This window comes from Callithrix jacchus, chromosome 10 (assembly GCF_049354715.1).
Source record: "Callithrix jacchus isolate 240 chromosome 10, calJac240_pri, whole genome shotgun sequence".
NCBI classification, from domain to species: Eukaryota; Metazoa; Chordata; class Mammalia; order Primates; family Cebidae; genus Callithrix; species Callithrix jacchus.
The window spans coordinates 112,232,044-112,242,787 of NC_133511.1; the positions used below are offsets into that span (position 1 = coordinate 112,232,044).

The 10,744-nt window shown below is 58.2% G+C and overlaps 1 protein-coding gene across 6 annotated transcripts; it reads right to left on the reverse strand.

Moving 5' to 3' along the window:
• Positions 1–402: 402 nt before the first annotated feature.
• Positions 403–10,294, reverse strand: PACSIN3 (protein kinase C and casein kinase substrate in neurons 3). Of its 6 annotated transcripts, none has more exons than XM_009008044.5 (11): positions 10,206–10,294; positions 6,627–6,688; positions 6,312–6,402; positions 6,041–6,197; positions 4,533–4,768; positions 4,267–4,422; positions 2,235–2,410; positions 2,020–2,140; positions 1,735–1,871; positions 1,212–1,333; positions 403–910 (listed from the first exon to the last, which is right to left on the reverse strand). In XM_009008044.5, exons 3-11 carry the CDS (start codon positions 6,363–6,365, stop codon positions 795–797), a joined length of 1,275 nt encoding a protein of 424 aa, XP_009006292.3. In that variant the 5' UTR covers positions 6,366–6,402; positions 6,627–6,688; positions 10,206–10,294; the 3' UTR covers positions 403–794. The 6 variants fall into 6 exon arrangements, with proteins under 6 accessions (XP_009006292.3, XP_003734296.3, XP_078197112.1 ...); XM_003734248.6 differs by having other exon boundaries at positions 6,627–6,692; XM_078340986.1 differs by having other exon boundaries at positions 6,627–6,829.
• Positions 10,295–10,744: the final 450 nt, after the last annotated feature.

Genomic DNA, 10,744 nt, shown 5'->3' on the forward strand with positions numbered 1-10,744 from the left:
GCTGAGGCGGGAGAATTGCCTGAACTCAGGAGGCGGAGGTTGCGGTGAGCCGAGATCGCGCCATTGCACTCCAGCCTGCGTAACAAGAGCGAAACTGTCTCAAAAAAAAAAAAAAGGAGTAACAGTCTGCCCAAACACTCCTGGCTGGTTCCTCCGGCCTGAACGGGCAGACGCAGTGGCTGGCCTCTCTCGCCCAGCCTCCGGCCGTTCTCGGCTCACAGCAAGCCAAACAGCGAGTCCCTTCCACTCCAGATTAGGATCTCAGAGTTCCAGGGCAGGTGCCACGCAGGCAAACCCTTTTCCAACCCCGGCCCCATAACAGACGCTAGGCCTCTCTCCAGATGCCCTCTGGAGGCCTGGCACGAGTGTCCTATCAAAAAGATGCACATGAGCCCGACAGTGTTTTTTTTTTTGTCAAGTTTTAATACATGCTAGAACAAGCCACAAATGGGTGATGCTAGGCTGGAACTACACTCACCCCAAGCCCACCCCAGGAACCCCAAAGCAGAGGTCAGGAACTGGGTCCACAGCTCCTACGGGGCCCAGGCACCCCTTAACTATTCTGTCACCTCTGACCTCACATCTTGCCCTCATCCAAGACTCAGTTGGCCTTTCCCTACCAGTCCCTTTCTAAACAAAGGCCCTTTCCCTCCCTGGGTCCCAGGACTTCCTCCCTCAAGGGACAGAGGAGCAGCAGGGGAGCGATGGTTGAGGGCCCTGAGGGTCCAGCTGTCCAGGAGAAGCCGGGCTCTGCCCCAGGGTGGGAAAACGTCACTGAAGGGCTTTCAGGGCACTCAGGCGCCCACACACTCCACGTAATTGGCAGGGTACAGGCCAATACGGCCGCTCTGCAGCTGGCCCTGGCACCAGCCCTGCTCATCCTCCTCGCTCATCTTCAGCAGCTCTTCCCCTGGGGGACGGGGGATTGGTCACTGCCAGTGGCCCTGGCCCAGCCCGTTCCTGCAACTGAGTCAAGCACTGAGGCAGATGGTGTAGTCCCCCAGACATGGCTCAGGCAGAGGTAGGTCAAAGTCAACAAGCTGTCCCACCCCAGATCCCGAATGCAGCCACAGGGCCCCAGCTGTCTGACTGGACCCAGAGGACTGGCGCTTGAGAAGTGGGTAGGTGGCTTCCCTTTCCCATACCCCTCCTCAGGCAGGTAAAGCAGAGAGCGAAGCCTGGAAAGGAACAGGAAAGGGGTCCCAGGGTACCTGCTCGGAAGCTCAGCTCATCAGCTTCCTGCCCCGCGTAGTCATAGAGCGCCCGCACCCGAACCCCTGTGGCGGCCTTCCGGGGACTCTCCTCATCTGACCACTCCTCATCCTGCCCCGTGCTGGAGAGAGGAGACAAAGGGAGCAGCTCAGAGTGCAAGAAACACAGGGCAAAGGATTAGGGCAAAGGCCACCCCACCCCCAGAGGCACCTGGGGGAGGCAGGTGAGGTGCTGAAAGATTCTAGCTCTAGCTCTACCTCACCATGCGGGGCTGTGAGCAAAGGGGCAATCCCTGCCACACAATGCCGATTTAAGGCATAAAGGAGAGGGAACGCGGACAATGCCTGGCAAATCTAAACCACTATGAGAACCACTATCATTACAACTACTGAGTAGGCCCTCAGGTCCGTGGCACCAATTTTCAGCCCATTTCAGGTGTGAACAGAATGAAACCAAAGAGAAAGGAAAGGAAGGCGGGAGGCAGAGCTGTTTCTTTGCCACAGCCACGCTCCTGGCTCTCACCCTGGGGACCCTGGGGACTGGGGTGGGGGTGCAGTGCCATCTCTTGTGGGCATGATGCTGGTCAGGGTAACCTCATCGGGGCTCCGGCCACCCTTCTCTTTCCGGCTGATTGTCCTCTGTGTGTCCAAGGACCACTCCTGTGGGGACAGCGCTTACAGTCAGGCGGGGCTGCTGCTTGGAGGCAGCCAGGCCCATCCAGACCACCTTCACTTCATCCCTAGCCCTGGCCGGAGCCAAGTGGGAGCCCATCCCACCTCCCAGCCCCACCCCGCCTGGAACACGTGCCTCAAACTGTGGCCAGTTCATGGCCATGCCTGGCCCGTGGGTACTGCGCCACCAGCGCAGATCCTCTTCGTCACTGGCTGCCTCAATGCTCTGGTGCAAGTTGCGGTGGAGTTCATGGAACCTGTGACCCAAGGCATTTCCTCAGCCAGAGCCTGGGGGAGACGGAAGGGACCCAGCACTACCCCAGATCTCCACGCCCACCAGGCAGCCCATACTTCTCACTGCTGGAAAGGTCAAGGTGCTGGTGTAAGGTGAGCAGCATATCCTTGAAGAAAAGAAGCCGCTGGCGCTCAGCGGCCTGGCAGGTCTCGAAGGCCTGCTCCATGTCCTCCATGTAGCGTGGAGTGTAGCGATGGAGCTCCGCAAGCGTCTGCTCGTACTGAGCTTTCGTCTGGGTGGGAGAGGAGGGGCCTGGTGAGGACCAGACCTTCTTCCATTCTGGACTTCACCAGTATTTACCAGACACTGCCATGGGCTGCTAAACCCAGGGCTAGCCATGAGGGGCCATCAGTCCTAAGACCCAGTTCCTGCCCTCAAGGACTCCAGCAGCCTAACAAGGGAGGTGACATCAGACGCAGCAGATAAGAGTCTGGTATGGCTCACTCCTATAATCCCAGCATTTTGGGAGGCTGAGGTGGGTGGATCATGAGGTCAGTTCAAGACCAGCCTGGCCAACATGGTGAAACCCTGTGTCTACTAAAAATACAAAAGTTAGCTGAGCATGGTGGCATGCGCCTGTAATCCCAGCTACTCAGGAGGCTGAGGCAGAATTGCTTGAACTGGAATCCAGAAGGCGGAGGTTGCAGTGAGTTGAGATCGCACCACTGCACTGGGCTACAGAGCAAGGCTCCATCTCAAAAGAAAAAAGTGCACCTTGGCCAGGAGCGGTGGCTCATGTCTGTAATCCCAGCACTTTCGGAGGCCGAGGCAGGTGGATCATGAGGTCAAGAGATCGAGACCACCCTGGTCAACATGGTGAAACCCTGTCTTTACTAAAAATACAAAAACTTAGCTGGGCATGGTGGTGCATGCCTGTAATCCCAGCTACTCAGGAGGCTGAGGCCGGAGAATTGCCTGAGCCCAGGAGGCGGAAGTTGCGGTGAGCCGAGATCACGCCATTGCACTCCAGCCTGGGTAACAAGAGCAAAACTCCGTCTCAAAAAAAAAAGTCTACCTCATATTTCACACAGAGTTTAAAATTAGGCCGGGCGCGGTGGCTCAAGCCTGTAATCCCAGCACTTTGGGAGGCCGAGGCGGGTGGATCACGAGGTCAACAGATCGAGACCATCTTGGTCAACATGGTGAAACCCCGTCTCTACTAAAAATTACAAAAAAAATTAGCTGGGCACGGTGGTGCGTGCCTGTAATCCCAGCTGCTCGGGAGGCTGAGGCAGGAGAATTGCCTGAACCCAGGAGGCGGAGATTGCGGTGAGCCGAGATCGCGCCATTGCACTCCAGCCTGGGTAGCAAGAGCGAAACTCCGTCTCAAAAAAAAAAAAAAAAAAAGAGAAAAAAAGAGTTTAAAATTAAAATTAAATAAATAAATAAAAGTCTACCACCTATAATCCCAGTACTTTGAGAGGCTGAGGCATTCAGATCACGAGGTCAGGTGATCAAGACCATCCTGGCCAACATGGTGAAACACTGTCTCTATTAAAATACAAAAAATTAGCTGGGTGTTGTAGCGCACGCCTGTAGTAGTCCCAGCTACTCAGGAAGCTGAGGCAGGGGAATCGCTTGAACCTGGGAGACAGAGGTTGCAGTGAGCGGAGATTGTGTCACTACACTCCAGCCTGGGTGGCAGAGCAAGACTCCATTTCAAAAAAAAAAAAGTCTGGTGGAGAGTGAAATGAGGTCAACCTACAGGGAAGAATGGGAGAAATCAGAAAAGGCTTCCTGGAGGAGGTGGAAACTGTGCAGCATCTCAGGATGGGATGGATTTGCATATGCAGAGCTGCAGGAAGGGACACTTCAGGCAGAGCAGGCAATACAGGACACTGGGCAAGGAAAACAGCTGGAAGTTCTTGAGTGCTGAAGTCATCCCAATGCCTGAAACTCCATTTCTTTCCCTAGGTAAGCATCACCTTTTGTCAGGTTCCTCCTTTAAATCATTATCTGGAGAGAGGGTGGCAGGTGGGGATTAGGGTAATAAGAGTGCTGGGGACTAGACAAGGTTTTTGAGGAGCAAGATTCATTCAGGAAGTCATGCCCTGGGCGGGGGCCAGGCCTGAGACCTGCAGCCGGTACCTTCTCGGCCTCCTTGGCACAGCGTTCCACCCGTTCCTGCAGTTTGCGCAGCTGCTCCTGGGAGATGGCGCTGTCTGCCTTCGCGTGGCTCTCCCTCGTCTGGGCTGTCTTCTCGTCCTTCCGGGATGCGTGGTAGCTCTTCTTGGAAGCCTCAACCTGGCATGCACAGGGACCACTCTGGACCCTGGATGCCACGACCTGGCCCCCTCAAGCCCTTGCAGATCAGGAAGGAGCCTGCTGCCGATACCTCTCCCACCCAGCCTCACCTCTTTCAGCCTCTTCAGCCACGGCTTCTGGGCCTTGCGGAAGCCATCCTCCGCCGCCCGGCTCTCACGGAAACCACCCAGCACTGGCCGGTGGAAGGCCCCCCGCTGCCAGGCGCGCACCCGCTCACTGTCCTGCCCTTGAAGCTTCTCCCGCACCTCCAGGTGCATCGCGCTCAGCCGCTCAGCCGCCGTGAAGAAGGCATGCCAGGCCTTCTCCAATGTGCCATACTGGGGGCCTGCGGGGAGGGCCAGGGCTTGGGCCAGGTCTGGGTACCACCCAAAATGAACCCTGCCCCTCTCGCTGGGCATCAGACATGGAGACATGGGGTGCAAAGGTGAATGACAACCCTGTCAGCTGGGCTTATGAATCCTTGTCTCAGCCACCACCGTGAGGACAGTGACACTGTCAACACCGAACAGGCAAAACACTGAGGCCCAGAGAAGTGAACTCACCAAAGCATTATGGCTACAGGAGGAGCTGAGATTCAAACCCATCTGCTGCATAAACACTACATTCTATGGCCTCAAAGGAAAAGCCTGTGTGTGCCCTCGAGGAAGACCGAGTGCAGAGTGGAAAGGTCCAGGCTCCCAGTCAGAGTGCCCGGGCTCAACCTTCAGCACTTCCTAGCTGTGTACCATCAGGCAAGTCCTTTAGCCTCTCTGAACTTCCAGTTTCTCCTCTAGAAAATATATAAAACAGGCCAGGTGTTGTGGCTCACGCCTGTAATCCTGGCACTTTGGGAGGCCAAGGAGAGAGGATCACTTGAGCCCAGGGGTTCAAAACCAGCCTGAGCAACATAGTAAGACCCCATCTTTACAAAAAATGCAAAAATTAGCCAAGTATGGTGGTACATGCCTGTGGTCCCAGCTATTCAGGAGACCGAGGCGGGAAGATCACTTGAGCCTGGGAGATGGAGGTTGCAGTGAGCTGGGATTGTACCACTGCACTCCAGCCTGGATAACAGAGTGAGACCCTGTCTAAAAACTAATATATAATAAAGAAAGGAAAGAAGGCCAGGCGTGGAGGCTCATCCCAGCACTTTGGGAGGCTAAGACCCGCGGTCAGGAGTTTGAGACCAGCCTGGACAACATGGTAAAACCCCATCTCTACTAAAAATACAAAATTAGCTGGGCATGGTGGCAGGTGCCTGTAATCCCAGCTACTTGGGAGGCTGAAGCAGGAGAATCACTTGGATTTGAGAGGCAGAGGTTGCAGTGAGCCGACATTACATCACTGCACTCCAGCCTGGGTGACCAGAGCAAAACTCCATTTCAAAAAAAAAAAAGAAAGAAAATGAGCAAAACAGAGTTGTTAGAACTGTGGAAGTAACTCATGAGCAGCCTTTGTAAACTCTAACCCCACAGCCACAAGGATGACCACGAGGCTCTCCCCTTTCTAAGGGAGGGTAGACTTGGAGGCCTCAAACTTCCCACAAGACGGGCCAAAGAAGCTACCCCAACAGTCCTGCACTCGGCTGCCCTCTGCCCCCTGTGAGGGCCTGGCTCACCCTTCTCCACAGTGCCCCTCCACTTTCGGGCCCAGTCGGCCAACTGCTGGGCGTAGGCCTTCTCGATGCGGGCACGCTCCTGGAAGCAGCTGACCAGATCCCCGCACAGCCGGTGCCCATCCTCCACCCGCTGCACCGTGCGCCTGTAGTTGCCAGCCTGGGCATGCAGGAGAAGGGCACCATCACCAGGGAGAAACCCCATCTTGGGCTGGGGCTGTCGGCTGGGCTCCTCCCCTAGACAAGTAGCTGAGCCCAGGACCCAGCTGCTCACCTCCCAGAAACTGCCCCCTAAGGCCTCCCCTCCAGCGTCCTCTTCTGGAGCCATGGTGTCCCCGCAGCACGGAATGGTGGCAGATTTGGGGCTGTGGAGGGCAGAGGGGTAAGCGGGAAAGCTAGACATATGCTTTTGGGGATAGGAAAAGCCTCTCTATCCCTGGGCCTTGTCCCACCGCCATCCCCACCACCAAGAGCTAGGACTTAGCAGGCAGGGCACTGAAGTCCCCAAGAAGAACGAGGATGGGCGAGGATGGAGTCTCATAGCTCTTCCTCTCATGGCTCTGCCCTTCCCCCCTTAACCCCCACATACCTGGGGCCTAGAGATCACTTCAGGGACGCGGGTGTCCAACTCTCAAAGCTGCCACTGTGACTCTGCCTTGAAGAAGAGTAGAGCGGGGGTGAGGGTGGGGGCCTAGAGTGTCCAGGGCGGTGCCCGGCACCCCCAATATAGCAACTGCTGTCAGAAGCGCCAGATTCCAGGGAGGAGAATGCCAAGCGGGTCACACGATCCAGCTGAGGATTAAATGGCAGGCGGGGGTGGGTGGTGGGCAGAGGGCCCCACTCCCCCAACTGCTGATGAGAGAAGAGGACTCCTGCCCCGGCCAGGGCTCTGTTGCCTTCCCTTGAGTGACAAGATGACCCTATTACCTAAGAGGCCAAGTCAGAGGGTGCCTGGCTACATCCCAATAGCTCCTTGTGCTGGAGAGCACGAAGGGAGCCAAGAGGCCTGGGTTCTGTCTTGGCCAGGAAGCCTGAACAAGCACATGTAACTGTCCCCTCCTAAGGAGGCCCCAGCTCCAAGATGGAAACTCCTCCGTGTGCTCTGCTGCTATGCCAGGGCCGGCGTGAAACTCAAACCAAGCAACACACCAGAAATACAAGGGGCCCTATAGTCACAGGAAGATAGTCATCTCAGTCCACACATCTACTGAGGGCCCACACAACCTGGGCCTGCCCTCGGGATAGCATGGGGAAGTGAGAAGCAATGGCCAGCCATAACATTCCCGGCTGGGCACAGTGGCTTACACCTGTAACCGCAACACTTGGGGAGGCCGAGGCAGGTGGATCACAAGCTCAAGAGATCGAGACCATCCTGGCTAACATGGTGAAACACCGTCTCTACTAAAAATACAAAAATTAGCTGGGCATGGTGGTGCGTGCCTGTAGTCCCAGCTACTTGGGAGGCTGAGGCAGGAGAATCCCTTGAACCCAGGAGGCGGAGGTTGCAATGAGCAGAGATCGCACCACTGCACTCCAGCCTGGGCGACAGAACAAGACTCAGTCTCAAAAAAAAAACGAATATTCCCCAGGCTGGGTGCAATGGCTCATGCCTGTAATCCCAGCATTTTGGGAGACTGAGGTGAGTGGATCACGTGAGGTCAGGAATTCGAGACCATCCTGGCCAACATGGAGAAACCCTGTCTCTACTAAAAATATAAAAACTAGCCAGGCCTGGTGGCAGGCACCTGTAGTCCGAGATACTTGGGAGACTAAGGCAGAAAAATCAATTGAACCTGGGAGTCAGAGATTGCAGTGAGCTGAGATTGTGCCACTGCCTGGGCAACAGAGTGAGACTGTCTCAAAAAAAAAAAAAAAAAAAAGTTCCCCAGAATCACAGAGGAGGGGAGGCCAATTCCAACCCCAGAGCCACCATCCCAGAGACTCGAGGACACAGTGGCATGTGGCTGCTCTCCTCCTATCTTTGGGCAAGGTCTCAGCTGTCCCCAGCACGGATTGACTCACGGACCCTAGAAGGAAATCGCTTCCTCTCTGAGCAGGCCCAAGGGACACAGCCAGACCCAGGAGGACAGTGTGTGACCTCTGTCCCCAAAGCAGGGTTCAGTCACAGCACTTCTTCCAAACTCATGAACCTCTGCTCCTTCAGACCTCCAATTGAGGCATCTTCTCAGCCACTTCCCCTGTTCCTCTATCCTTGCTCCCATAGCCCCAGGTGACCCCTCGGTAGGGGCATTAACCCATGGGTTATGGACAGTGTCTGTCTCCACTCACGGAGAGAGGCTTCTAGGATTCTGATTTGTGTGTCCCCACTCGCTGGAATCAGCAATAATTGGTTAAGTGAGAAAACAAGCGATGTCCACCTGGAGCCCAGGAAAGCTGCAAGCTCCAGCAGCTGTGGGAACACTCCGTGCAAGCGGGCTTCCTCCTATGCTAACAGGAGGCAGAGCTAGGGGCTCTGCAGAGACCCAGGCAATGGAGGTGCCCACCAGGGGCCCCACACTTGGTTCCCTCTGGAGTCTGTCCTGCCAGCCCAGAGAGGACCTGACAGGGCGATGGCAAGAAAGAGAGCTGCAGTCATGAATTGTAGGGTTCTGGAGCCACCCCAGTTCAGCCTCAGGGGCCTGGGGCCCCCTGCCTGCTCCAGCCTCCGCGCTCCCTACTCTCCAGAGAGCTGCCCCCCACCCCTTCCCTCTCTCTGGCCCCAGAACAGAGCAAGCTGTGTGTACCGGGCTGGCACAGCTCCCTCCAGCCTCCCAGAGCAAACATAGGCCCAAGCCCCGGGTGCAGCCAGGCTCCACAGCCTCAGCCTGACCTCACTGTGTGTGTTGCAGAGAGCCTTGCACCTTAGCCCCTGTTGAGGAGGTTGGCACCCTGTGCCTCCTGAGCTCAACAAAGACCCAAACAGTCCCCAGAACACACCCCATCAAAGGCCAGAGCTCAGAAAGTAAGTAATGCAATCTTCCCAGTCTCGGGAGCCAGCACCTACGGGCTGAGAGGTCTTCCTGGACCTGGCAGGGTCTCCTTGCAGCTGTACGGGCCAAGGTAGGAGTCCCTGATTCAGGGAAGACCCACTCTCCATACCTGAGGCCTGAAGGTACCCGACCCAGACAGACCAGCCGCGACCCCTTCAAGAAGCTAGGGGCTTGCGCCTGGGAGGGAGCTCAGCCATCCTGCCCGGCCCATCCCTGCGTCCTGAGTCAGACGCTGCGCCCAAGGGCTTCTTCCCCCGGAGTCGTCCCACCACCACCCCGCGTCGGCCCGCAGCCCTAGGATTTGAGGACGCAGCGGGGAGAGGCAGTCGGCTGGTCCCGAGAGGGGCAGCGAGGCTAGAGGGGCTGGAATCGGTAGCGAGAGCCAGCCTGGAGGTCAGGAGGCTGGGGGAGGGGGTGGCGCAGCGAAAGGGGGAGGAGGCAGGGCCAGGGAGGGGCATAACAAAGGGGCACTTTTGGAAACCCGACCTACCGGCCGGGGTGCCTGCTCCCTGATGACGCACTCCGAACCCCAGCCTTCACTCCAGAGCTCGGAGCCCAGGGGCTGCGCGCCTCTGGCCTCAACCCTTATGGACCGCGCCCCTCGACAGAACCCCTTGCCGCCCGGAGCTGCAGAACTCTGAGCCGGTGGAGCCACGCGGAGCGGCAGGGCCAGGCCTAGCCACCTAAGCTCTAGGACTTCTTGGCCAAACTTGTTGAACTTGGTTTCGGCGGGGGTGGGGCCACCGTCATCGCCACGGGGAGGGGACGCCCCCTGCCTGGGCCGGCCTCGCAGTGGACTCCAGTTGGTAGCCCCGGGCAGAAGACCCAGGAATTGGGGCTTGCTGCAGAGCGCGTGGGGTCGCCAGGGAGTGAGGCCCCTCTCGGGCCCCGGGACGGGCGCGAGGCGGGCGGATGGGGCCCTCGAGGGGCCCTGGAGATGGCTCAGCTCCAACGCTGGCACCCCCTCCCCCGGGAGGCCTGCGGAATTGCGGAGCCCGCTGCGCAGCAGATGGGACGGCCCCTCCGCGCGGCTGCGGCCCTTCCCATCGGCACGTAGAGCGGGGTGGCCGGGGGCTCCTGGGGCTGGAGTCGGCTCCGCTGCAAACTTCAGGAGCCGGGCAGGAGAGGGCGGGCTCGAGCCACGGCACCCGCCGGTGCGTCCCCTCCAGGGCACTCACCGCGTCCTCCTGGGGCACCTCGGCGGGCGGGGGTCCGGCCACGCTCCGGCCCGAGTCTTGCCGCTCCCGGGCCCGCGCGGCCGCCTCCCGGAGCGCGCCGGGCCCTCCCCCGGGAAGCCCGGCCCCCGGCCCCGCCCTCTCCTGGCCGCCGCTGCCTCTACCTCTACCCCACGCGGCGGGGCTGCGGGGCTGCAGGCATCGCATCGACCCGCGGCTCTTGGGTCGCGAGCCGGGAGTTTTCCGCTCTCGTGTGTAGAGCGCCTGGGCGGGCTTCCCAGGATTGCGCCCCTGGGCCTCAGTGAGCCAGATTTCGGCTTTGCAGAGCCTGGGAGACGGGAGGGAGCAAGAAGGGACCGGGCCGGCATAGGCAGCCCTGGAGCGGGGCCGGGGGGCTACAGTGCCTTACATTTTTGGTTGAGCACAGCTTGCTTAGAAATTGGCTCAGGCGAGGCTCACAATCACCCCTTGTAAGCACTGGGATTCCCATTATACAGATGCAAAAACTGAGGCTCGCGGGCTTTTCGGGGGCTTGCCCAAGA